Source organism: Vipera berus (assembly GCF_964194415.1).
Source record: "Vipera berus genome assembly, chromosome: 16".
In the NCBI taxonomy this organism is placed as follows: Eukaryota; Metazoa; Chordata; class Lepidosauria; order Squamata; family Viperidae; genus Vipera; species Vipera berus.
The window spans coordinates 5,873,451-5,898,335 of record NC_138219.1 but is presented as its reverse complement, the minus strand read 5'-3'; the positions used below and the strand labels follow the sequence as shown (position 1 = coordinate 5,898,335).

Here is a 24,885-nt window from a genome sequence, read left to right as displayed (position 1 = left end):
TGTTTCCCCAATAAGAAGAATCCACAAGGAACATGCAGCCGAACATGACAAAAGAAGTTAATTTTATTAATAAACAAACTAGCATGCTCACACCTGCTTCTCATGCACGGATCACCTGCCTGTAATTCATCAACGGCTACTTGAACGATTTGCACCCTGTTGCAGAAATAGAGATTTTTTTTCCCCAAAAAAGACTTTTCTTTTCCTTTCTTTTCTTATTGCCTTGCCTTGCCTTGCCTTGCCTTGCCTTGCCTTGCCTTGCCTTGCCTTTCTTCTTTCTTCTTTCTTCTTTCTTCTTTCTTCTTTCTTCTTTCTTCCAACTCAGGCAGACACACCTTGGGGACTCAGGGCATCCTGCAAAAATACCTCATCCTTGATGGTGTAGCTCAGGGATCTCCAGTATATCAGAGGGTCACGAGGCTCCATGTCGTTCCTGACCATTCTAATCCCAACAAGGTCCAGCACCCGGGGCCACATGCTGACCTCTGAAATCTCCCCCACAAAGGATTGGGCGCTGTCAAATCCCCCTCCGAAGGAATCCTGGTCCTGACCCAGAACGATGGACGCCTCCGGGCTGAGGCTGTAGCCCTTTTTCAAACCTTGTCGAGGAAGAGGTTCTCCATTGAGCCAGAACTGGACCAGCCCATTGCTGGAGTCCCAGGACACACAGATGTGATCCCAGCTTGGTTTCTCCTTCTGGGGAACCTTGAAATTGACTGTTGAACCCCCAACGTAAATGGAATATTCGTTGGCTTGGCTCTTGAAGATCAGGAAATCGTTGTCACTCGACTGGGTGGCGTAAGAGAAGAGGCCATAGGCACGGGACAGGAGGGTGTAGTGCTTCAAACAGACGGTCAGCTTGGTCAACGGTTGCTGGTTGGAGACGGGGAGATACACAGCGGAGGTGGCAGATGGTGCTGGGAAAACAAAGACCTTGTTCTGGAGATCTAAAAGGAGACAAAAGAGATGCTGGTCAGCAGGAAAAGCAGCCTGAGGAGCTGGGCTAACTTCACCTGGCCCGTTTTGGCCCGGCACAAAGCAAAGCGGAGAGGCCACCCAGTTAAGTTACCTAGGAATGGCTGACTTGGTTTTTTCGGGGGTCTTGAAGGAAAGGTTCTGCTCAGTTGAAGTACAGGGAAGGGGGGGCAAGTTTGAATCACTCATCAGACACTCCAAGAGGTCTGGGGGCCAAGAATGAGAACAGGCCAAGGGAAGGAAGGAAGGAAGGAAGGAAGGAAGGAAGGAAGGAAGGAAGGAAGGAAGGAAGGAAGGAGAGGAGAGGAGAGGAGAGGAGAGGAGAGGAGAGGAGAGGAGAGGAAAGGAAAGGAAAGGAAAGGAAAGGAAAGGAAAGGAAAGGAAAGGAAAGGAAAGGAAAGGAAAGGAAAGGAAAGGAAAGGAAAGGAAAGGAAAGGAAAGGAAAGGAAAGGAAAGGAAAGGAAAGGAAAGGAGAGGAGAGGAGAGGAGAGGAGAGGAAAGGAGAATAGAATGGGAGGAAGGTAGGAAGGAAGGAAGGAAGGAAGGAAGGAAGGAAGGAAGGAAGGAAGGAAGGAAGGAAGGAAGGGAATGGGAGGGAGGGAAGGAAAAGAAAGAAGAATAGAATGGGAGGGAGGGAGGGAGAAGAGAATGGGAGGGAAGGAACGGAAAGAAAGAATAGAATGGGAGGGAGCGAGGGACCGAGGAAGGAAGGAAGGAAGGGAATGGGAGGGAAGGAAGGGAAAGAAAGAATAGAATGGGAGGGAGGGAGGGAGGGAGGGTGGGAGGGAGGGAGGGAGGAGGGTGGTGGACAGGGATTCAGATCCCCCCTTACTCATGGAAACTCTTTGGCTGAACCCACCTCAGAAGGATCTGGTGTGGAAATCAACCCACAGTCTTACAATTTGAGATTCTCCATGAACAACTAGCTCTACCATGAACAGAAGATCCAACAGCCCCATCGAGAGCAACGGCAATGAAAAGTTCAGAAAAGTTCACCCAGCTTCTGGAAACCAGATGGAGCTGCTCCTACGTGGGTTTAAGCCTCACCTTCTTGGCCAAAGGATCCCGACAGGCAGGTGAGGATAAGAAGGAGGGAAGGAAGGAGGACCATCTTGGAGGACGATGGAGGAACTGGCTGGTCGCGGGAACGCTTGTGCCGATGTCCTTAGGTGTGGAGCCGTGTCCTTCTTGCAAGGACCGAATCCCCCCTTTAAATGGTGAAACTCTGGGGTGATGCTTGCATGGTTCTCTTGAACATGGAACAAAGAGGCGTATTAACCTTGGACTTTCCCCAAGAGAGTAATTACATTGCAACATGCTTTGTAATGTACACAATGTCTCTTCTGTCCCAGCCTACGTGAGTTCTTGTTATGCTCACAAGGGGAAACCCCTCTTCCAAGGAACAAGCAGGAACCGCAAGGAAAAGACCCAACCCCTTTTATTCTCACAGACCTGAGTCAATGTCCAAGGCAAACAAACCCAGTCCACAGAAACTCGATGCTCGACACGAACGGTTGCCTTCGACAACCAGCACCTCCCACACCTTCCCTTTTATAATTCAGCCCAGGCGTGGCTTCCTCATGCCTTCTCCTTTGCCTTTGGAGCCGCCCCATTGCCTTCCTCTGTCCTACTCGCTTCTCTTGCCTGCGCTTTCGTGCATCCTGGATTTGTCCCAACTGTTCTTCATCACTGTCCAACTCAGACTTCCAGCACAGCTGTGTCTCAGCCTGAGCGCGAGTAGAGGGGCCAGGCTCCTCATCCGACTATCAGTTCTCCATCTGATACTTCTAACTTTCTTCCAAGAGCTTGGAAGACAAAACCTCGGGTCCCAGTGGCTGACCCAGATTGGATCCTGCCCCCTTTTTTACTTCCCTTTACAGGAGGGATGACCGACCTGAGCCACCAGAGGGCGCCCCTATTGCAGACCTGTGGTATACCCTGCCTTTTCTTTTAAGGTGCAGATGCCAAAGTGGGACACCAGAGGGCAGACCTTTCCCATTCTTTGGAAAAGCTGGTAATGGAAGGAAGGAAAGGAGGGAGCGAGGGAGGGAGGGAGGGAGGGAGGGAGGGAGGAAGAAAGAAGAGACGGTGGGACGGAGTGATTTTTTTTCCCCAAAAGAGAATTTTCTTTTCTTTTATTTCATTTCATTTCATATTTTATTTTATTTTATTATTTTATTTTATTATTTAATTTAATTTAAGAGCCTTGGTGGAGCAGTGGGCTAATGCCTCCTTAAGTAACACCAGCTGCCTGCAATTATTGCAGGTTCGCATCCCACCAGGCTCAAGGTTGACTCAGCCTTCCATCCTTCCGAGGTAGGTAAAATGAGGACCCAGATTGTTGGGGGCAATTAAGCTGACTTTGTAATAATGCCGCTTGGGGGGGGGAGAAAGCCCTAATAAGCAGGCATATACATAGAATGAAGGCTACTGCTAAGCACTTTGATTTGTGCTTCTTAGATTGTAAGCCGCCCTGAGTCTTCGGAGAAGGGCGGGATATAAATGAGATTTATATTAACCAGCGGAACAACCTGCCTCCAGAAGCGGTGAACGCTCCAACACTGGAAGTTTTTAAGAAGAGACCGGACAGCCATTTGTCCGAAATGGTATAATAGGGTTTCCTGCCTGAGCAGAGGGTTGGACTAGATGACCTCCAAGGGATGATCTCACAAACCCACCCACCCCAAACGTCAACAGCCGTCTTCAAGGGCAGCCCCAGGCAACGTCTGTTGCCGTAGTCTAAGCATTGGGGGGGGGGAACTGGCAGGCTTTCTGGCCATCCCTCTTGTAGCGAAATGGCACAATCCCCTCCCACCAGGAAAGCCACTTCCTTTGGATTCTTTTTTCCTTTTGTTTTTTTTTTCAGTTTAAAAGCAAAAGGGGGAGAGAGAGAGAGAAAAACATTCACCGAATCACGCATAAGCAGCTAATTTTATTGCCAGGAGATTCGAACGCCCCCTCGCGATTGGCGGGCGTCTACAAATCAATCGCGATCTATTTCAGCTACCTGCCATACATTTGCAAAGCTGCGGATCATTATTTATTGATTTTTTTTCCCTCCCCCCCCAAAAAGGAAATTGCTTTTCTTCCCCATTTTTTTTTTTTTTGGAGGGAGGGGTTGTTGTTGTTTCTCTCTTCCTTTTTGAAGGCAGGACTTGCTCCTCAGCAGCTCAAGAAACCCGTTGCAAAGCCTCTTCGACGCGGGCACCGCCCGTAGCTGTATAATTAAAGGCTCTCCACCTGAGCCAAGGATGAGGGACGTCGCCGTTTTTCTGGACCAGATTAATTTCTTCCGCCTTCAGGACCCGGGGCCACATGTTCACGTCCGCCATTTCCCCCAGAAAGCATTCTCTCTTGCCCCAGGCATCCAGCTCGTGGCCCAGGGAGATGCTTCCGTTTTGGCCCATCTTGTAACCCTTCCTCATGACAAAGCGAGGGAGGAGATCCCCGTTCAGCCAGAAGTGGACCAAGCCAGTGGTGGAGTTCCAGGCCACGCAGATGTGCTGCCACTCGGCCTCCGACCTCTTCAAAGGCGCGACGACTTGGCTCATCCCACCTATGACAAGGTTATAGGAGTTGGGGTTGGGCTTCACAATCTGGAAATCCTTGCTCTTCTGCTTGGTAGAGTAAGAGAAGAGGGTATAGGGGCGGAACTGGAGGGGGGCGTATCTCAGGCAGACGGTGAAGTTGGTCAAGGGCTGCGGAAGGGAGACATTCAGAAATACGGCGGCCTTCTTGTTACCGGCTGGGAAGACAAAGACTTTCTTCTGGAGATCTGCAAGGGGACAAAAGACATCTGCGTTAACAGGACACCTGCCTACGATCGGGTGAAGGATTGCGGCTAAAAACACAATGCTGCTAAGGTGAAGGAGAGCTGCTAAAATCGGTGGAGAGATAAGAGGAACTTGAGCCCTGACCAAGAAAGACTAGACTAGACTAGACTAGACTAGACTACAACAGAACAGAACAGAATAGAATATAGATGGGATGGGATGGGATGGGATGGGATGGGATGGGATGGGATGGAATAGAATAGAATAGAATAGAATAGAATAGAATAGAATAGAATAGAATAGAATAGAATAGAATAGAATAGAATAGAATAGAATAGAATAGAATAGAATAGAATAGAATAGAATAGAATAGAATAGAATAGAGATTAGATTAGATTGGAACAGATGGGATAGAGTAGACTAGAGTAGAGTAGAGTAGAGTAGAGTAGAACAGAACAGAACAGAATAGAATATAGATGGGATGGGAATAGAATAGAATAGAATAGAATAGAATAGAATAGAATAGAATAGAATAGAATAGAATAGAATAGAATAGAATAGAATAGAATAGAATAGAATAGAATAGAATAGAATAGAATAGAATAGAATAGAAATTAGAATATAGATTAGATTAGATTAGATTAGATTAGATTAGATTAGATTAGATTAGATTGGAACAGATGGGATGGAGTAGAGTAGAGTAGAGTAGAGTAGAACAGAACAGAACAGAACAGAATAGAAATTAGAATAGAATAGAATGCTCAGTAACAACAGCAGAGAGACTCCCCCAAGGATGGCCAAATTCCGCAGTTATCAATGCTAATTTCAAGGCAGAAGTTCTCCCACAAATATCAACCATGCCATGTTCCATTGGGTGCAATTTAAGAGAAAAGTAGAATGCCGGCTCTGTACGCACGTGTGAACAAATATGAACACCTCTGACCGCAAGCCACATTTAATCTGATTTCGCAAAGTTTGTATTTGCCCTCTTATTGCATCTGTGTTGAGAGGGAAGCCAATTTGAAATCTGATATTTTTCTTGTTTTTATTTAATTGGAATCGAAGCGGCCCCTTCAACTTCTAATTCAGTTTTAATTTCGACGAGAGTGCCAACGCTAGCAGCTGAAGATTCTGCCTTCCTTTTTAATTGATTACTGCCTAATTTTAAATTTATGTGCCTTGTAAGTTGTGAGTCGTAAGTTCCTCCTGCTAAATTTGTGGCCTTTTTATGTCCAGCAAAATGGCAATGTAGAAATGACACTAAGGGCAAACTTGAGCTTGAATTAGAGGAAAGTGCAGCTTTTTCCTCTTCAGAGATAAATATCAAGATTTGGGGTTATGTTTAATGCGTCCCTTTTAATAGAGGAGGAAAAATTACTCAACAGCTACTCCAGGTCTGCAACCTACACCCTGATCTTTGTAATCCCGTTGGAAATATTGCCATAAAATGCTGGGCTATAAAACGCCCAACGAAATAGCGATATGGTGATAAAAGCAACTGAGATTTTTCCCAAAGAGAGTCCTTTAGAGGTAGCCCTTAATTTACGACCACAGTTGGGACTAGAAGGCAGTTGCTAAGTGAGTCACACAGTCCTTAAGCAAATCTAGCTTGCCCCTTTGACTTGACATGGCCATAAGTGCAAAGACTGCTTGTAAGTTGGTTTTTTTCAACGCTGTTTTTGCATGGAATGGTCACTAAACAAATGGCTATAAGTTGAGGACTGCCTGTATCATTACCACTATCTAGTAACCCTGCTTTAACTTACTACTAAATTGCTCATCGGAGAAACCACGGTATGTTGTTGTCCATACACCTGTAATAATGCATGATAGCCCCAAAGGTGTTGAACTCCAGCGTGAGGTCTTGGAGGACCTCTACTTGACCTCTGAAACTCCTTCTCAAGGCCAGCTTCTCCTTCTCACCAAGACGGGCTGATTCAGTGAGAAGATGGTGGACCAGGAGTTCAGGTCCCCCCTTACTGATGGAAACTCTACCTGGGCTTTGGCTGTACCCACCTGAGAAGGAACCTGTGAGGAAATCAACCCACATTCTACATGACCAACAAGCTCTACCATGAACAGAAGATCCAACAGCCCCATTGAGAGCAACGCCAATGAAAACTTCAGAGAAGTTCTGGAGACCACAGGACCCTCAATGGACAGATGGAGCTGCTCCTACGTGGGTTTAAGCCTCACCTTCTTGGCCGAAGGATCCTGACAAACAGGCGAGGATAAGAAGGAGGGAAGTAAAGTGGACCATCGTGGTGGACGATGGAGGAACCGGCTGGTCGCAGGAACGCTTGTTCTGATGTCCGTGTCCTCCTCTCAGCTTCTCAAATGAGGACACCCCTCTGAACTTTCTCTTGAACTTAGAACAAGGGGCAGGCTGAACTGTTCCTTTTGTTTTCCCAGTGTCCCCATGAACGTAATGATAACGTTTAATCAGGATTAAATCAACCATCCTAATTGCCCGTAAATATGATTGATTGATCTGCAGATAAATAAACAAACAACTCAAGTCACGTCAAGTTGATTGCGTTGCTTTGATATTCCTCTTAAACCTAAAACAAAGGCAGTTATTATCCGTAGTCTGCCTGGAATATTCTTATCTTTGCCATGTCAAAATGTCATCCTTCCCTCAACAGGCCCAAGTCAGATGGGTGGGTTCCACGTCTGCACTTGGAAGGCTTGATGATGGCTCCACCAGCTGAGGAATTCTGGGCCATGATCTATATGTATCTCTATATATCTGTGTGTCCATCCATCTATCATCTATCTATCTATAGATCTATCTATCTATCTATGTATCATATACCTATCATCCATCTCTCTCTCTCTCTCTCTCTCTCTCTCTCTCTCTCTCTCTCTCTCTCTCTCTCTCTCCTTATCCATATCTATCTATCTATCTATCTATCTATCTATCTATCTATCTATCTATCTATCTATCATCTATCTATATCTATCTATCTATCTATCTATCTATCTATCTATCTATCTATCTATCTATCTATCTATCTATCTATCTATCTATCTATCATCTATCTATATCTATCTATCTATCTATCTATCTATCTATCTATCTATCTATCTATCTATCTATCTATCTATCATATACCTATCATCTATCTATCTTTCCCATCCATATCTCTCTCTCTCTATCATATACCTATCATCTACTTATCTATCATATATCTATCTATCTATCTATCTATCTATCTATCTATCTATCTATCTATCATCTATCTATCTATCTATCTATCTATCTATCTATCTATCTATCTATCTATCTATCATCTATCTATCTATCCATGCAGGCTATGGATTGGACACGCCTGTTCTAGAGTCTTCTTCAAGGGCAGCCCCTGGAAGCCCCTGTTGCAGTAGTCTAGGCATAGGGTGAATTTGCTGGAGGTGTGCTCGCTCTGCTCAGTCCCCATGTAACAGAGAGAAAAGTCGCAACCACCTGGCGGAAAGCCCCAGATCCTTTCCAGCTATTTAAAAAAGAAAAAAGACACACAATTCAGCGTATGGTGAATAAACAGCTTCTTTTATTGCCAGGAGATTAGAACGCCCACTTATAATTTTGATATCATCTATCTATCCGTCACGATCTACTTGAATGATTTGCAATACATTTGCAGAACTGCAGATTTCTCCCCCCCCCTCCAAGAACTTTCCTTTCCTTTCCTTTCATGTTTTTTTTTTAAAAAAACATTTGGAAATCTTAATGTTTTGGAAGTGGAGAAGACTACGGCATTGTTTTTGTAACAACCACGTAATCCTGAACAGTGTAACTAAGCGATCTCCAGTCGATCAGACAGTTAGGGACGGAATCCTCTTTCATGACCAACCCGATTTCATCAGTGGTCAGCACCCTGGGCCACAAGTTGACCTCTGTCATTTCGCCCACGAAGCATTGCTTGATGTCAAAGCCGCCTCCAAAGCTATCCTGCTCCTGGCCCAAAATAATGGATGCCTCAGGGCTGATCTTGTAACCCCTTTTCATTCCCACACGGGGGAGAAGTTTTCCGTTGAGCCAAAAGTGGACCAGTCCATCCCAGGTGTTCCAGGAGACGCAGATGTGTTCCCAAGCTGGAAAAGGCCTTGTAGGAACTGTGAAATTCCGCTTTGATCCTCCCAGATGAACGGAATACGTGTTCCGATCTGGCTTGAAAATCAGGAAATCATTGTCTTTCAAGCGGGTGGCGTAAGAGAAGAGAGCAAAGGAAAAAAACAGTGGCGTGTGGTGTTTCAGGCAGACGGTGAGATCCGTCAAGGGTTGCTGGAGGGTGGCGTTCAGACGCACGAAGGCCTTGTTAGTAGCTACTGGGAAAATGAAGACCTTTTTCTGGAGATCTGGAAGGAAACCAAAGACATCTCTGTTAGCGGAAGATCGGCCTAAGATCGGGTAGTGGGAGACGAAGAAAAGCTGCTAGCAACACGGTGGACAGAGAAGAGGAACTTGAGCCCTGAGCAAGTAACATGGGAAAACCTTTTGGACAAGAGCCTTGGTGGAGCAGTGGGCTAATGCCTCCTTAAATAACACCAGCTGCCTGCAATTAGTGCAGGTTTGAGTCCCACCAGGCTCAAGGTTGACTCAGCCTTCCATCCTTCCGAGGTAGGTAAAATGAGGACCCAGATTGTTGGGGGCAATAAGCTGACTTTGTAATAATGCCGCTTGGGGGGGGGGGCGAAAGCCCTAATAAGCAGGCATATACATAGAATGAAGGCTACTGCTAAGCTTGTAAGCCGCCCTGAGTCTTCGGAGAAGGGCAGGATATAAATGGAATTAAAATAAAAAATAAAAAAATAAAGCCCCCCCCCCCGTTTTGCCAAGTGATGATTATGTGCCCCAGCCATTCTTTCTTTTGGATCCAGAAACAATAAGACACTAGAATAGAATAGAATAGAATAGAATAGAATAGAATAGAATAGAATAGAATAGAATAGAATAGAATAGAATAGAATAGAATAGAATAGAATAGAATAGAATAGAATAGAATAGAATAGAATAGAATACGAAATACGAAATACGAAATACGAAATACGAAATACGAAATACGAAATAAGAATGGAATGGAATGGAATGGAATGGAATGGAATAGAATAGAATAAGAAATAAGAAATTAGAATAGAATAGAATAGAATAGAATAGAATAGAATAGAATAGAATAGAATAGAATAGAATAGAATAGAATAGAATAGAATAGAATAGAATAGAATAGAATACGAAATAAGAATGGAATGGAATGGAATGGAATGGAATGGAATGGAATGGAATGGAATGGAATGGAAGAGAAGAGAAGAGAAGAGAAGAGAAGAGAAGAGAAGAGAAGAGAAGAGAAGAGAAGAGAAGGATAGCCTAGCCTAGCCTAGCATAGCATAGGATGGAATTTAGAATAAGGGAGGAAGGCAGGGAAGGAAGGAAGGAAGGAAGGAAGGAAGGAAGGAAGGAAGGAAGGAAGGAAGGAAGGAAGGAAGGAAGGAAGGAAGGAGATGGTGGACAGGAGTTCAGATCCCCCTTTACTCATGGAACCACTTTGACTGAACCCACCACAGACGGATCCTGTGAGGATATCAACCCACAAACTTACAATCTGACATTCTACATGACCAACAAGCTCTACCATGAACAGAAGACCCACAGCCCCATTGAGAGCAATGCCTGGCATTGGTGGGTCTCACCCAGCTTCTGGAGACCACAGGACCTTCAATAGACAGGTGGAGCTGCCCCTACGTGCCTCACCTTCTTGACCAAAGTGTCCTGACAGGTAGACCAGGATAAGAAAGAGGGAAGGAAGGTAGACCATCTTGGTGGATGATGGTCACAGGGACTCTGGATAGCCCTCTTCGACTGATGTCCTTGAGTGCGGAGCTGCGTCCTCCTTCCAGGACCAGGTCAACTTCTCAAGATGATGACACTTCTCTGCTGCGTCTTTGAACTCAGAACAAGGGGCGGGCTGAACCGTCCCTTTTGTTTTCCCCGTTTCCCCATGAATTGATTGATTTCATTTAATCAGGACTAAATCAACCCTCTCTAAGCCTGATTGACTGATCCCTAGATGAATAAACAAACACCTCGAGTCACCTCCACTTGATGACGTTGCTCTGATGTTCCTCTTAAACCTAAAACAAAGACAGTTATTGTCCGTAGTCGCCATTCCGGATCCTTGACCAGAATATTCCAACGGCTCAAGTCACGTCAGCTTTTGGCCCTGACCCAATTTTACCATCCCTTTTATTTTAATTCATTTTGCCATCGCTTTTATTTTAATTCGAGGGAGACCCCGGTCACGTCTCTCCTCTGGAGGCCCCTCAGCTTGTGACTTACGACTTACGTTGCTAAGCAAGACAGTTTTTAAGTGAGCCGCACCCAATTTTAAAATCTTTTTGGCTGTGGCTGTTACGCAAATCACATTAACCGCAGTTAGTAAGCAAACCCAGCTTCCCCCGATAACTTTGCGTGTTGGGAGCTGGCTGGGAAGGTCACCAACGGTGAACACGTGTCCCCAGGATGCTACAACAGTCTTCAACACCTGTCGGTTGGCAAGGCACCCAATTTTGGATCACACAACCCATGGTGTGGCTAGGACAGTCGTAAGTGTGAGGACTGGGGTTTTTTTTCCGGCGAGGTAACTTCCAACGCTCACTAAACGAATGGCTATAAGTTGAGAATTATTTATAAAACAAATCTCCCCATTCATTTTAGGGCAATGATATCATAAGCTCACACGTCAATGGTAAAACCCTAGAAGAGGAGTCCCCCAACTGTGGGCCGTGGCCCAGTAGTAGGCTGTGGCTTGCTGGCCACTGGGCCATGGGACAGGGTGGCCATTGTGTACACATGTGGTTCACACCTTCCCACTTGTGCTAGTGCTGCGGCTGCGGGGCGCAAGAATTGGGCGCTGCGCCACAGGGCGCCACAACGGGCCACCACTGCGTTTTTGCACCCCACGGTCGGGGGGGGTCAATAGGCTGACTCTGTAAACTGCTTAGGGAGGGCTGGAAAGCACCGCGAAGCGGTCTAGAAGTCTAAGGGCTATTGCTATTCTTTTGAGCCACCTTGTGCAATTAAGAGAAACAGAAGAGAAAAATTCAGCGTATCATGATGAACAAGCAGCTCATTTTATTGAATGCCCGCTTGTGATTTCCGGGCACGAATCATCCACATGTCAATCACGACCTACTTCCTAATTTGCGATACAGAAAAACTACGCATTTCTTTTTTTCCCCCCCCCCCCAAAGAATATCCCCTTTCTTTCGTTTCTTTTCTTCACTTTCTTTTTCTTTTCAGAGGCAGGCCTTCCATTTTGAGGGAACCTAAGGCACTTCATCCGTAAGGACCACGTAATCCTGAAGGGTATAATTAAAAGAATTCCAACTGGCCAGGGGTTTAGGGAGCGTGTCCCCTTTCATGAGCAACCTGACGTCATCAGTGGTCAACACCTGGGGCCACACGTTGACTTCCGACATGTCCCCCATGAAGGATTGGTTGATGTCAAAGCCTCCTCCGAAGGTATCCTGGTCCTGCCCCAAAACGATGGAGGCCTGGGGGCTGATCCTGTAACCCCTCTTGGTTCCCAAGCGGGGGAGAAGAACTCCGTTGAGCCAAAAATAGATCAAGCCACTTGTGGAGTTCCAGGAGACACAGATGTGTTCCCAGTGCGGAATAGCTTTCGTGGGAATGTTGAAATTTACCACTGAGCCACCGACGGTAACTGAATACAGGTGGGGTTTGTCCTTGAAAATCAGGAAATCGTTGTCGTTGGATGGGGTGGCATAAGAGAAGAGGGAGTAGGAACGGAACAGCGGGGAGTAGTGTTTCAAGCAGACGGAGAGGCTGCTCAAGGGCTCTTGAAGGGGCACATTCAGAAGCACGGAGGCCTTCCTGGAAGCTGCCGGGAAGACGAAGACCTTCTTCTCGAGATCTGTAAGGAGACCAAGACATCTCTGTTAGGAAGGCGAGCTATCTAGGATTGGGTATCGGAAGGAGGGCTGCTAGCAACACGATGGGCAGATAAGAGGATCTGGAGCCCTGAGCAAGAAAGTCACGTGGGAAAACCTGTCCAACAAGCCTTGGCTGTTTTGCCAAGGGCCAGGGCAGTGAAGGGCTGCTCCGTCCATTGGTTCCTTTGGAGCCAGAGACAATAAGCAGAGCAGCCAAGCTTTAAAAGCTCACTGACTCAAGGCTGACAGCCTTCTGTCCTTCCGAGGTCGGTAAAACAAGGACCCAGATTGTTGGGGGCAAGAGGCCGATTCTGTAAACTGCCTGGACAGGGCTGTAAAGCACTGTGAAGCGGTAGATAAATCTAAGCGTTATGGCTATCTTCCTTTCCTTCCTTCCTTCCTTCCTTCCTTCCTTCCTTCCTTCCTTCCTTCCTTCCTTCCTTCCTTCCTTCCTTCTTTCCTTTCCCAGTGGTTACCAGTGGTTAGGATGTAGCATTGCAGGCTAACTCTGCCCACAGCCAGGAGTTCAATCCTGACCAGCTAAGGTAGAGTCAAGCCTTCCATCCTTCTGAGGTCGGTAAAATGAGGACTCATATTGTTGGGGGAGAATACGCTGACTCTGTAAAGCATTGTAAAGAACTGTGAAGCGGTAGATAAATCTAAGCGTTACGGCTATCTTCCCTTCCTTCCTTCCTTCCTTCCTTCCTTCCTTCCTTCCTTCCTTCCTTCCTTCTTTCCCAGTGGTTAGAATGTAGCATTAAGTCTAAGTGTTTATATCTTCCAACATCTAGTAATAACCCTTAGCTTACTACTACATTGCTCTTAAGAGTCACCATTGGAGAAACTATTTAGATTGTTGTCCATTGGGGTCCTGAACAAGGTGCAGTAGTGAAGAGAAGACCAACATCCCCATTGAGAGCAACGCCAATGAAAAGCTCAACCGACTTCACCCAGCTTCTGGAGACCACAGGGCCCTCAATGGACAGATGGATCTGCTCCTACGTGGGTTTAAGCCTCACCTTCTTGGCCGAAGGATCCCGACAGACAGGCGAGGATAAGCAGGAGGAAAGGATAGAGGACCATCGTGGTGGACAATGGAGGAAACGGCTGGTCGCAAGAACTCTGGGCAGTTGTCTCGTTCTGATGTCCTTGGGCGCGGAGCAGTGTCCTCCTTCAAGGACCGAATCAGCTTCTCAAATGAATGACGCTTGTCTGATGTGCCTCTTGAACTGAGAAGAAGGGGCAGGCTTAGCTGTCGCTTGTTTTCCCCATGAATGAACTGAGGTCATTTCATCAGGACTTAAATCAACACCTAAAGTGTTAGTATCGCTTTATACTGCACCGGTGAAGCCACACTTTGGAATATTGGCTCCAGTTCTGGTCATCACGATACAAAAAAAGATGTTGAGACCCTAAGAAGTGTGTAAGGAGGAGCAAGAAAGATGATTAGGGTGTGTGTGTGTGTGTGTGTGTTAGATTTAGATTTAGATTTTATTAGATTTATATACCGCCCTTTTCCCGTAGGACTCAGGGCGGTTTGTGTGTGTGTGTCTGGAAGCTAAAAATATATGATGAAAGGTTGCAGGAACTGGGTATGTCTAGTCTGACGAAGAGAAGGACCAGGGGGGACATGATAGCAGTCTTCCAATATTTGAGGGGATGCCACAAAGAAGAGGGGGGGGTCAACCTGTTCTCCAAAGCCCCTGAAGGCAGGGCAAGAAGCAACGTATGGAAACTGATCAAGGAGAGAAGCAGCCTGGAATTAAGGAGAAATTTCCTGACAGTTAGAACAATAAACCAGTGGAACTACTTGCCTCCAGAAGTTGTGGCTGCTCCATCACTGGAGGTTTTCACAAAATGGTCTCTTTGTGAAAACAGCTCATTATTTGTGTAAATTATTCAAATTGCTAATAAATTCTTTATTAGCCTTCCAAATTCTTTATTAGCAATTTGAATAATTTACACACACACACACAGACACACAGACACACAGACACACACACACACACACACACACACACATATATATATATATATATATATATATATATATATATATATAGAGAGAGAGAGAGAGAGAGAGAGAGAGAGAGAGATGAAAGAAAGAAAGAAATAGATAGATAGATGATAGAAAGGAAGGAAGGAAGGAAGGAAGGAAGGAAGGAAGGAAGGAAGGAAGGAAAGAAAGAAAGAAAGAAAGAAAGAAAGAAAGAAAGAAAGAAAGAAAGAAAGAAAGAAAGAAAGAAAGAAAGAAAGAAAGAAAGAAAGAAAGAAGATGGATGGATAGTAGGTGGATGGATGAATGATCAATGGACGGATAGAGATAGATAGGTAGGTAGGTAGGTAGGTAGGTAGGTAGGTAGGTAGATAGATAGATAGATAGATAGATAGATAGATAGATAGATAGATAGATAGATAGATAGATAGATAGATAGATAGATAGATAGAATAGGCAGACAGACAGACATTGAACAGGCCAGGGAAAAACCAGGTCTCAAAATATGGAAGGAGCCACCATCACATCCCCCTTGATTTCATAACTCAGACTGGACCAATCCAGCAAAGGGGCAGAGTCTCCGTGCCTCTGGAATCCCCTCAGCTGAGATGCAGACAAGACGCTATCCCACAGGTAGACTTCACCGACTTCTCCTTCGAAAGCTTGTTCAGCGTCCAGCGAGCCGCCGTAGGAATCTTGATCCTGTCCCAGCAGGATGACCAGATCCCGTCTGATCCGGTAACCCTTGGCGACCACTTTGCGGGGCAGGGGGATCCTGTTCAGCCAGAGCTGGATGATCCCGGTGGCCGAATCCCAGGTCAGACACAGATCCTCCCCTAGGCCGCTGCCTCTTTCCTCCGGCAGCTGGAAAAGCAGCGCTTGGTTACCCAGGCTGACTTCGTAGCGGGTGGCTTCCTTGAAAACGAGGATCTCATTGCTGTGATCTCGGGAGGCGGCGGAGAACAGGCTGAAATCCTGCTTCAGTTCGGAGTAAAATTTCAGGCAGAGAGTGAAGCTCACCATTTCTCCCTCCTGGCTGGGCTTCAGGAGAACGTAGGAGCTGGCAGAACGCTTTGGGAAGAGAAAGACTCGGTCCTCTAGATCTGACGGAGAAGAAGCGCGAGAGCAGACCGTCAGCAAGCGGAGAGGGGACACACACACACACACACCAACACACCCTGGCATGATCTGTATGTACGATCGGAAGTGGGGAGCCCCTAACGGGTGGGAAATCCCCCCCAAGAGGGTCCCACAAGGGATGTTTTGCCATACAGATGGACCTCGATTTACGAGCGGGATTTCCATTTGCTACTAAGCAAGGCAGAGTGAGTTGCACCCGAGTTTACGCCCTTTTAGGCCACGGTTGTCAAGGGGATCCTATTGTCACTAAGCGAGTCCGGCCTGCCCTATTGACTCGGCTTGCGGGAAGCCGGCAAGGGGTGATCACGTGACCCTGGGGTACTGCAACACGCCAGTTGCCAAGTGCCTGAATTTTAATCACGTGACCGTGGGGGGGCGGGGAGGAGGAAACGGTCGCGTCTTTTCAGCGCCGTTGTAACTTTGGACGGCTACTAAACGAACGTTTATAAGTCAAGGACTTCCTGCAATACATCTCTGGGCCCCCCTTCCCCCTCCAGGCCCCCAAACTCACTGCAGGCGAAGGAAAAACCTTAATACTAACCAGCGTCCTTTTCATTTTTTGCCACTGCAGATTTTTGGAAGAAGATCAGCAGCTCAGCTCAAGGGGGTTGCTTGGACCCTCCTCCCCCCACCCCCCCACCCCCCTGCTAAATTTCCACTACAAATCCCATGCGCCACTTACTTTCCTGTGGCACAGCTTCCTTGAAGCAGAGAAGAAGGATCAGCAAAAATATCTCCATTTTGTTCTCCGGTGAGAAAGAGCCGGCCAGAGACATATCTTATCTGTTCATGTGTTTCTTTGTGTGTGTGTGTGTGTGTTTCTTTTTGTGCGTGTGTGTGTGTGTGTGTTTCTTGGTGTTCAAAGAGGAAAAATATCAATCCTCAGTCTTCCTCGGTCTGGAAGAAGGCTGCAAGTCCTACGATTTATCTTTTCATGCTGGGTTAATAAGTAAGCAACGTGCCGGGGTGGGAAATTAAACCCCTGTTTATCCAGGGTCAGGATGAGGAGCTTGGAGATCTTTTTAGGATTTGGTTGGAAAAACTGCGAGCAACGCGGGGGGGGGGGCGCAGAATCAATATTTGCCTCCCGTCTTTTGAAGTTGATTCTTTCTGAGCCGGGAGTTAAGTAACAGGGGAATTCCTGCCAAGCGCAAGTTGGGCAACTTGAGTTTAAACATAAATTATCCGTAACTGAGTTTAAACACATCCATCGTCAAGAGAAAAGTTAAAAATGAAAAAAAAATGAATAAAATATTTAAAAATAATAAGATAAAGGTAAGGTAAGGTAAGATAACCTTTATTGTCATTTTTTTTTTACTGTGGGCACAACGGCACACATCAAAAGTGAAATTTAGTTGCCCGCTCTCAGAGTGAAACACATACATGACACACCCCTAAACATACTATATACAACATATGTATAGGCCCGCACCCCTACACATAACAAATATTAAATACTATTCATATTAAATATTAAATAAATACATCAATTAAAAACAAACAAACTCAGAGAGTAGGCTCAAGGGACCAGCAGGTCTGTTTCTAGTCCTCTTGAAGGCCACTCCCAGTATTTTTCTAGCCCTTTTGAAAATTCTTGTCCTCTTAAGGCTGGCTCCCGATACGCATACATAACAAATATTAAATACTATTCATATTAAATATTAAATAAATACATTAATTAAAAACAAACAAACTCAGAGAGTAGGCTCAAGGGACCAGCAGGTCTGTTTCTAGTCCTCTTGAAGGCCAGTATTTTTCTAGCTCTTTTGAAAATTCTTGTCCTCTTGAAGGTGGCTCCTGATATGATTCGAGTCCTGGTATGTTTCTAGTCCTCTTGAAGTTTCCTTCTGGAATGTTTCTAGTCCTCTTGAAGGCTGCTCTCCGCCACAGCTTACGCAGAAGAGAGGGTTACAAACAAGCCAGATTCTCACAACCTGCTCCATTGAAGGAATCGTTTTTTTTCTCTCCAAGAGGCCAAACTTGGTTAGTTTGAGGCCGCTTTTTTTTTGGTGGCTTAGCCTGGGTTACTAACTTCGTGAGCCGAATCACGGCCTGAGTTCGCCCTCGTTCAGCAAGTTGTGGCAGGAAACCAGCCAAGGTTTCCCCACGATGAGCATGTAACCTGGACGCGTCCAGATCGCTGAGATCGAGCTGGGGAAGTTGTTGTTGTTGTTGTTGTTGTTGTTATTATTATTATTATTATTATTATTATTATTATTATTATTATTATTATTATTATTATTATTTATTAAATTTATATACCGCCCTATTCCCGCAGGACTCAGGGCGGTTTACAGGGAAAATTAAAAGCATAACATACAAAAATTAAAATCAGTTAAAACAATTAATTAATTCAAGTCCCCGAAATTTAAAAAAAAACCCAATTAAAAAGTTGAGAGTTTGACGACGCTGCCTTGCCCGTTTCGCGCTTAGCGAGGAGAGCGGCGTTCAGAGACGGTCCCTTTGGCTTTTCAGCCCCGTCGTTAGACACGTGGGAATGCTTGGCCGGCTGGTTCCGGGGCAAGCCAAGCACGTGGGAACGGGGCGTTTGCGCCTCCCTCGCTTCCTCTCAGGTACAACCTGGGTTCAATGGAGTCCCAAGCGCAGCGATCGCCCTTTTAGGCAGCCTTGGAAAGCCAGATAAGGGAGCGATGGAGAATGAAGAGCGGGAGGGGAGGGAGGGGGGGGAAAGAAGGGTTGCGCAAATCTTGCAAATCGGGGTGAAGAGTGAGGCACGGGCCTTGCCGGGTCAGCGAGGGTCGTCTGGAGGAGGTGCATTCGCAGAACAGACCCCAGGTCAGCCGGGGACTCTCCTCCCCCGGGGGCTGGCGTTTATTTTTAGGCAGTGTTGCAAGATCTGCAAAAATAAATAAATAAATAGAAGCTATTTTGCTTTCTTCTCGCCTCTCCTGCAATTACTGGGGTCGACCACAAGGAGGCGACAGGACCCTCAAAATGCAATCCTTTTTCTTTCTTTCTTTATATCTATCTATCTTTATCCTCCCCCTCGTTCTCTTTCATTATCTGTCTGTCTATCTATCTATCTATCTATCTATCTATCTATCTATCTATCTATCTATCTATCCATCCATCATTAAATACCTTTTAATCTCTCTCTCTCTCCAAAGTAACATCATAGAGCAGTGTCTCTCGACTTTAGCAACTTAAAGATAGGTTGCTAACTCCCAGAATGCCCCAGCCACCATGTTTTAGGATGGGTGGACTTCAATTCCCAGAATTCCCCAGCCAGCACGCTTACGACAGGTGGATTTCCGCTCCCAGAGCATACCTGGCTGAGGAATTCTGGGAGTTGAAGTCGACCCATCTTAAAACACGGTGGCTGGGGCATTCTGGGAGTTGAAGTCCACCCATCTTAAAAGTTGCCAAAGTTTTGAAACGCTGTCATATCATATTACTCTTCTTTCTCCCCGTGTCATAAATCCATTCTTCCTCTCTGCCCTGGCAGGACTTATGGCGTCAGCGCTGCCCCCCAATTTCTCTTGGGTCGTCTCAGGCCTGTTGGCTGGGCTGGCCATGCCCCGCCTCCCAGCTCATTACCAGTACATGCATGACCACGGGATCCGGCACTTGGTGTCGCTCACCGAGCGGAACCCACCTTATCACGACACCTGCCCGGGCATTCAAGTGCACCGTCTACGCATTGCCGACTTCTGCTCCCCCTCGGCTGAACAGATCCAGCGGTTTCTGCAGATTGTGGAAGATGCCAACGCCAAGGGGGAGGTAAGTGGGGAGGGGGGGCCTTGGCTGTTGCAGCGATGCCCACCCCTTATGGGCCTGACACCCCTGCGAGGTAGGGCCGTCCAAGAAACAGACATGGCAAAGATTTCTAAGAATGTTATAAGGTTCTCAGCTTTGTTAATTTTAGGAGGGGTGGGCTTCAACTCCCAGAATTTGCCAGCCAGCGTGCTTTAAGAGGGGTGGTCTTCAACTCCCAGAATCCCCCAGCCAGCATGCCTTAAGATGGGTGGGTTTCAACTCCCAGAATCCCCCATCTAGCCTGCTTTAAGAAGAATGGACTAACTCCCAGAATTCCCCAGCCAGCGTGCTTTAAGAGGGGTGGGCTTCAACTCCCAGAATTCCCCAGCCAGCGTGCTTTAAGAGGGGTGGGCTTCAACTCCCAGAATTCCCCAGCCAGCGTGCTTTAAGAGGGGTGGGCTTCAACTCCCAGAATTCCCCAGCCAGCGTGCTTTAAGAGGGGTGGGCTTCAACTCCCAGAATTCCCCAGCCAGCGTGCTTTAAGAAGGGTGGGCTTCAACTCCCAGAATTCCCCAGCCAGCGTGCTTTAAGAGGGGTGGGCTTCAACTCCCAGACTAAGCCATGCTGACTGGGGAATTCTGGGAGTTGAGGTCCATCCCTCTCAAACTTTCCAGGGTTAAAAAAAACACACCATTTTTGGACCATACAGGTTGTCCTTGACTTACAACAACTCGTTTAGTGGCCGGTTTCTCATTCATGTATTTGTATTTCTTACTGTTTTTGCTTTCTTTATCCTTTTTTTTCTTTACATTCGTTTGCCTCCATGTTTTACCTTCTGTTTTGAAAGTTGTAATGAAGATCACATAGAAAAAGCAAACGAGGGAAATAATCCTTGAAATGTTTCTTTGTTTTCCCACCCGCCAGGCTGTGGCTGTTCACTGTTTGCTGGGCTTCGGAAGGACAGGAACCATGCTTGCCTGTTACCTTGCCAAGACCCATAAAATCACCGGGGTGGACGCCATCCAGAAAATCCGCCAGTTGCGGCCGGGCTCCATCGAGACGTACGACCAGGAGAAAGCGGTTGTCCAGTTTCACCAGCGTACAAAGTAGCCACAGGAAAGGATGAGACTTACCTGTGAGAAAGAACACAACCGTTGTGCCTCTTTCGGCTCCTTTCTGGGGGGAAAACAAGTTCGCTTTAGAGAATGGATCTAGCAGGGATCCGGTCTGACTGGAGTCACACACACACACACACACACACACACACACACACACACAGAAAGACACAGACACAAAATCACAAAGTTCCTTTATCATACTGTTGTTGTTGTTGCTGTTGTTAGTATTAGTATTATTAGTATTATTATTGAGAAGGATAATTTTAAAAAGTTGGGAGGGACCTTGGAGGTCATCTAATCCAACCCCCTGCTCAGGTAGGAAACCCTCTACCATTTCAGACAAATGGCTGTCCAGTCTCTTCTTAACAGCCATTTATCTGAAATGGTATAGGGCAGGGGTCTTCAAACCTGGCCCCTTTTATGACTTGTGGGCTTCAACTCCCAGAATTCCTCAGCCAGCATGCCTGGCTGAGGAATTCTGGGAGTTGAAGTCCACAAGTCACAAAAGGGCCAAGTTTGAAGACCCCTGGTTTAGAATCTCCAGTTTCAAGGAGGGGGAGTTTCTGGTTAAGGAGTGCCTTAAAGATAAGAAGCTCTCATAATAATAACAATTAAAAAAAAGTTAGATTGTACCTCTCTGGCTGCCAGCTTATTTATTTATTTGCAGGTGGTCTTCGATTTACGACCATAATTACAGTCTTGAGTTGTTGCGGTCGTTAAGTGGGTCACCGGTGACCATAACCGATTTTATGACCTCTTTTTGCAGCCGTACGCAGGGGTTGTTAGAGGAAGCCAGTTCAATTCATTAAGGCGGGGGTCTTCCAACTTGGCCCCTTTTATGACTTGTGGGCTTCAACTCCCAGAATTCCTCAGCCAGCGTGCCTGGCTGAGGAATTCTGGGAGTTGAAGTCCACATGTCATCAAAGGGCCAAGGGAATCAGTTTTTTTATCCCATGTATTTACAACAACACCTGAAAAAGTTGATTTGTCGCCGTTTTTCACATTTACAACCGGGGCAGCCATTTTGATCACGTCAGCAAAATTCAGACGCTTTTGTCAACTGACTTGTATTTATGATGGGCGCAGCATCGCTGGGCGGGGGGCTCGCACTTTGGCGACCTTCTGACAAGCCTTGGTGGAGCAGTGGGCTAATGCCTCCCTAAGTAACACCAGCTGCCTGCAATTAGTGCAGGTTCGAGTCCCACCAGGCTCAAGGTTGACTCAGCCTTCCATCCTTCCAAGGTAGGTAAAATGAGGACCCAGATTGTTGGGGGCAATTAAGCTGACTTTGTAATAATGCCGCTTGGTGTGTGTGTGTGAAAGCCCTAATAAGCAGGCATATACATAGAATGAAGGCTATTGCTAAGCTTGTAAGCCGCCCTGAGTCTTCGGAGAAGGGCGGGATATAAATGGAATTAAAATAAAATAAAATAAAATAAAATAAAGTCCATGGGCAAGCTGGATCCATTTAACGACCGTTTAACTAACCTTATAACTGCAAGGATTGACCTAACAACGGTGGCAAAAATGGTCATAAACTGGGGCAAAACTCACGCAACGACGGTCTTTGCTTAGCAGCCAAAATGGTGGGCTCAGTTGAGGCCGTAAGTCGAGGACTAGTGTAAATTGCAGAAAGAATGTTCTGTTTTATCTCCCGGTGCAATCAAAACACCTCGCTTCCTGAAACAGCCTGCATTTTCTAAGCCGGCGTGACTTCTGGGCCTGCCTCCCCCCTCCTCCTCCCCGCAGCCAGGATTATGGGCAAGGGTGCTCCTAGACTAGAGGAAATTCCCACGCAAGGCCAGGGCCCTCCCGGATCAAAACGTTTCACGCATGAAGTCCCAGTCACAAAAGGGAACGCCAATCCTCAAAAGGGGATTAAATCTGAGAAATTCTACACCCCAAAATAAGTTTCAGCTCCCCAAATTAAGGTGGGGGGTTTTCAGCTCTTTGCAAGGAGTCAAGTCAGTTGCTGCTCAGCAGCCGGGTTTGCATCATTGAGCAGATACCCCATTTGGGGAGGGGGGCTGCGAGGGTCCCATCGGAGCCCCCCCCCCCACCAGCAGCCTTGGGTCGACGTCAGATTGACAGCTTGTCAGGGTGATCTTCCCTTTGTGCCTTCAGCAAGCCAACTCAAAGCGACAGGCTGTTTTGATCTGCGAGACAGCTTGAGCGTTGTGTGTGTGTGTGTGTGCTTTTGTGCGAGAGACCCTCCCTTTAAAAAGAAACAATGGGAGATAATGAGGATTTTTTCCAATGCAGACAAGTGGGGGGGGGAGGGAGAGTCTTGTAACAAAGCACAATCACTCATTTGTGTAGTTGGCAACGGATTTGCCATCCTTGCCTTTCAGCCACGGAATACTCGTTCCCGCTCTGCTCTTCCTACCTCGCAGGGCTGTGGTGCAGCTGCCCGGCAGGCAGGGAGGAAAGCCAGAGGATGTATTTAAAAAGAAGGGAAGAGGAGGAAGAAAAAAAAAGCATGCGTTTGTGATTATTGCTTGGATGTTCCGGGCCGGGTTTTGTGGGGAAGGAGGGGCGTTTTGATGGCTTAAGGGCCGAACCGGAAGCCATGGTAAGATTCGCACTCAACTGCCTCCCAGAAAACATCCTTTAAATACAAAGATCAGTTTGAGGTCTCTGGCGGGGGGGGGGGGTGGGGGGGAATCATATTTGTGGTCTGACCACGAAGCATAGAAGGCAAAATTAACATTGATTTGTGCTTAGATTGTAAGCCGCCCTGAGTCTTCGGAGAAGGGCGGGATATAAATGGGATTAAAATAAATAAATAAACATGCTGCCTATAGGTTTATTTTACATATAAACTATTTTTTTTAAAATCTTAAGTTAGCCACTCCCCGCCTGGTCATTGAGACTGGTGGTCAGATAAACAGGACGGAGGAAGGAAGGAAGGAGAAAGAAAGAAAGAAAGAAAGAAAGAAAGAAAGAAAGAAAGAAAGAAAGAAAGAAAGAAAGAAAGAAAGAAAGAAAGAAAGAAAGAGAAAGACAGAAAGAAAAGGAGAGGGAATGGGAAGGAAAGAAGAAGAGAGGGAAGGGGAGGGAGGGAAGGGGAAGGAAATGGAAAGGAGAGGGATGGGGAAGGAAGGAGAGAATTGGAAGGAGAAGAGAGGAAGGAAGGAAGAAGAATTGGAGAGGGAGGGAGAGAAGGGAGGGAGGGAGAAGGAAGGAAGGGAAAGCAGGCAAGAGGGAAGGAAAAGGCTAAGCAAGCAAGCTAAAGGAAAAGAAAGACTTGTCCTTTTTTAAAAAAAAAAAGTGTGAATCATCTTAGGGAAAACAAACGAAGGAGACAGCTTGAGGTCCTTGCAGCAATATCTGTTGGGGACCAAGAGGGCAGATTTGGCTCAAGGTCCGCCTGTGTCCGATCCTGCATTTTTACTCTCTGAATTCAGAGGAGGGGTGGGGTTGGGGGGGTCTGAACACAACCCCAGCCCCTTTTATGCCCCCCCAAACCCATCCCCGTTTGGGCCCAGCGACGATGGAGCACTGGCAGGTTCCCCCCCCCCGCTGCCCCCCAGCACAAGCCTCTCCAGGAGGGATCTGGCGCCTCTGGCACCCAGACCTGGATTATCTTAAAAGCCACCTTCAAGCCGTATCTTGTTTCCGCCCCTCCAAAGCGGTGATTATAAAAGGATGGAGGAGGGTGGATAATCTCCTCTTTCGGGATACCCACAGCCCATGAATGTTGGCTTGCTGCCTTGGAAGGCCGGGGGTGGGGTGGGGGGGGAAGCCTCCCCCCCAAAATGCAGGAAACAGGTCTGGGTGGGGATTTAGAAGCAACCGTTGGGGTATTAAATGACTTCATTGTATGCTTCCTTGCAATCGGCCAGGGAGGATGTGTGAGGAGGGGGGGCCGCCACAGAGCATTATCACGGCCTGCTCTGGGAAGGAAGAGAGAAAGAAAGAAAGAAAGAAAGAAAGAAAGAAAGAAAGAAAGAAAGAAAGAAAGAAAGAAAGAAAGAAAGAAAGAAAGAAAGAAAGAAAGAAAGAAAGAAAGAAAGAAAGAAAAAGAAAAGGAGAAGGAAAGGAGAAAAAGGAGGGAAGAGAGACAGAAAGAAAGAAAAGAAAGAAAGAAAGAAAGAAAGAAAGAAAGAAAGAAAGAAAGAAAGAAAGAAAGAAAGAAAGGGAGGAGGAAAGGAGAAAAAAGAAAGAAAGAAAGAAAGAAAGAAAAGAAAGAAAGAAAGAAAGAAAGAAAGAAAGAAAG

The 24,885-nt window shown here is 46.4% G+C and overlaps 5 protein-coding genes across 8 annotated transcripts; 1 reads left to right on the top strand and 4 right to left on the bottom strand.

Moving 5' to 3' along the window:
* Nucleotides 1-308: 308 nt before the first annotated feature.
* On the bottom strand, nucleotides 309-10,668 carry LOC308675191 (serum amyloid P-component-like). 2 transcript variants are annotated; one of them, XM_081340246.1, is made up of 3 exons: nucleotides 10,495-10,668; nucleotides 2,023-2,224; nucleotides 309-947 (listed from the first exon to the last, which is right to left on the bottom strand). In XM_081340246.1, exons 2-3 carry the CDS (start codon nucleotides 2,084-2,086, stop codon nucleotides 322-324), a joined length of 690 nt encoding a protein of 229 aa, XP_081196372.1. In that variant the 5' UTR covers nucleotides 2,087-2,224; nucleotides 10,495-10,668; the 3' UTR covers nucleotides 309-321. The 2 variants fall into 2 exon arrangements, with proteins under 2 accessions (XP_081196372.1, XP_081196373.1); XM_081340247.1 differs by having other exon boundaries at nucleotides 2,023-2,183; nucleotides 10,495-10,651.
* Nucleotides 3,888-7,171, bottom strand: LOC308675236 (C-reactive protein-like). Its single transcript, XM_081340335.1, has 2 exons — nucleotides 6,945-7,171; nucleotides 3,888-4,750 (listed from the first exon to the last, which is right to left on the bottom strand). Exons 1-2 carry the CDS (start codon nucleotides 7,006-7,008, stop codon nucleotides 4,146-4,148), a joined length of 669 nt encoding a protein of 222 aa, XP_081196461.1. The 5' UTR covers nucleotides 7,009-7,171; the 3' UTR covers nucleotides 3,888-4,145.
* On the bottom strand, nucleotides 8,270-13,929 carry LOC308675611 (uncharacterized protein). Its single transcript, XM_081341055.1, has 3 exons — nucleotides 13,715-13,929; nucleotides 12,078-12,676; nucleotides 8,270-9,180 (listed from the first exon to the last, which is right to left on the bottom strand). The coding sequence occupies exons 1-3, from the start codon at nucleotides 13,776-13,778 to the stop codon at nucleotides 8,497-8,499; spliced, it is 1,347 nt and encodes a 448-aa protein (XP_081197181.1). The 5' UTR covers nucleotides 13,779-13,929; the 3' UTR covers nucleotides 8,270-8,496.
* DUSP23 (dual specificity phosphatase 23) lies at nucleotides 12,978-21,490 on the top strand. Of its 3 annotated transcripts, XM_081340248.1 has the most exons (4): nucleotides 15,465-16,016; nucleotides 16,403-16,582; nucleotides 19,298-19,572; nucleotides 20,473-21,490. In XM_081340248.1, exons 2-4 carry the CDS (start codon nucleotides 16,501-16,503, stop codon nucleotides 20,656-20,658), a joined length of 543 nt encoding a protein of 180 aa, XP_081196374.1. In that variant the 5' UTR covers nucleotides 15,465-16,016; nucleotides 16,403-16,500; the 3' UTR covers nucleotides 20,659-21,490. The 3 variants fall into 3 exon arrangements, with proteins under 3 accessions (XP_081196376.1, XP_081196374.1, XP_081196375.1); XM_081340250.1 differs by lacking the exons at nucleotides 15,465-16,016; nucleotides 16,403-16,582 and adding an exon at nucleotides 12,978-13,047; XM_081340249.1 differs by lacking the exons at nucleotides 15,465-16,016; nucleotides 16,403-16,582 and adding an exon at nucleotides 18,313-18,404.
* Nucleotides 15,190-15,714, bottom strand: LOC308675610 (serum amyloid P-component-like; the record flags this gene model as incomplete). The annotated part of the gene is made up of 1 exon (XM_081341054.1): nucleotides 15,190-15,714. One exon carries the CDS (start codon nucleotides 15,712-15,714, stop codon nucleotides 15,190-15,192), a length of 525 nt encoding a protein of 174 aa, XP_081197180.1.
* Nucleotides 21,491-24,885: the final 3,395 nt, after the last annotated feature.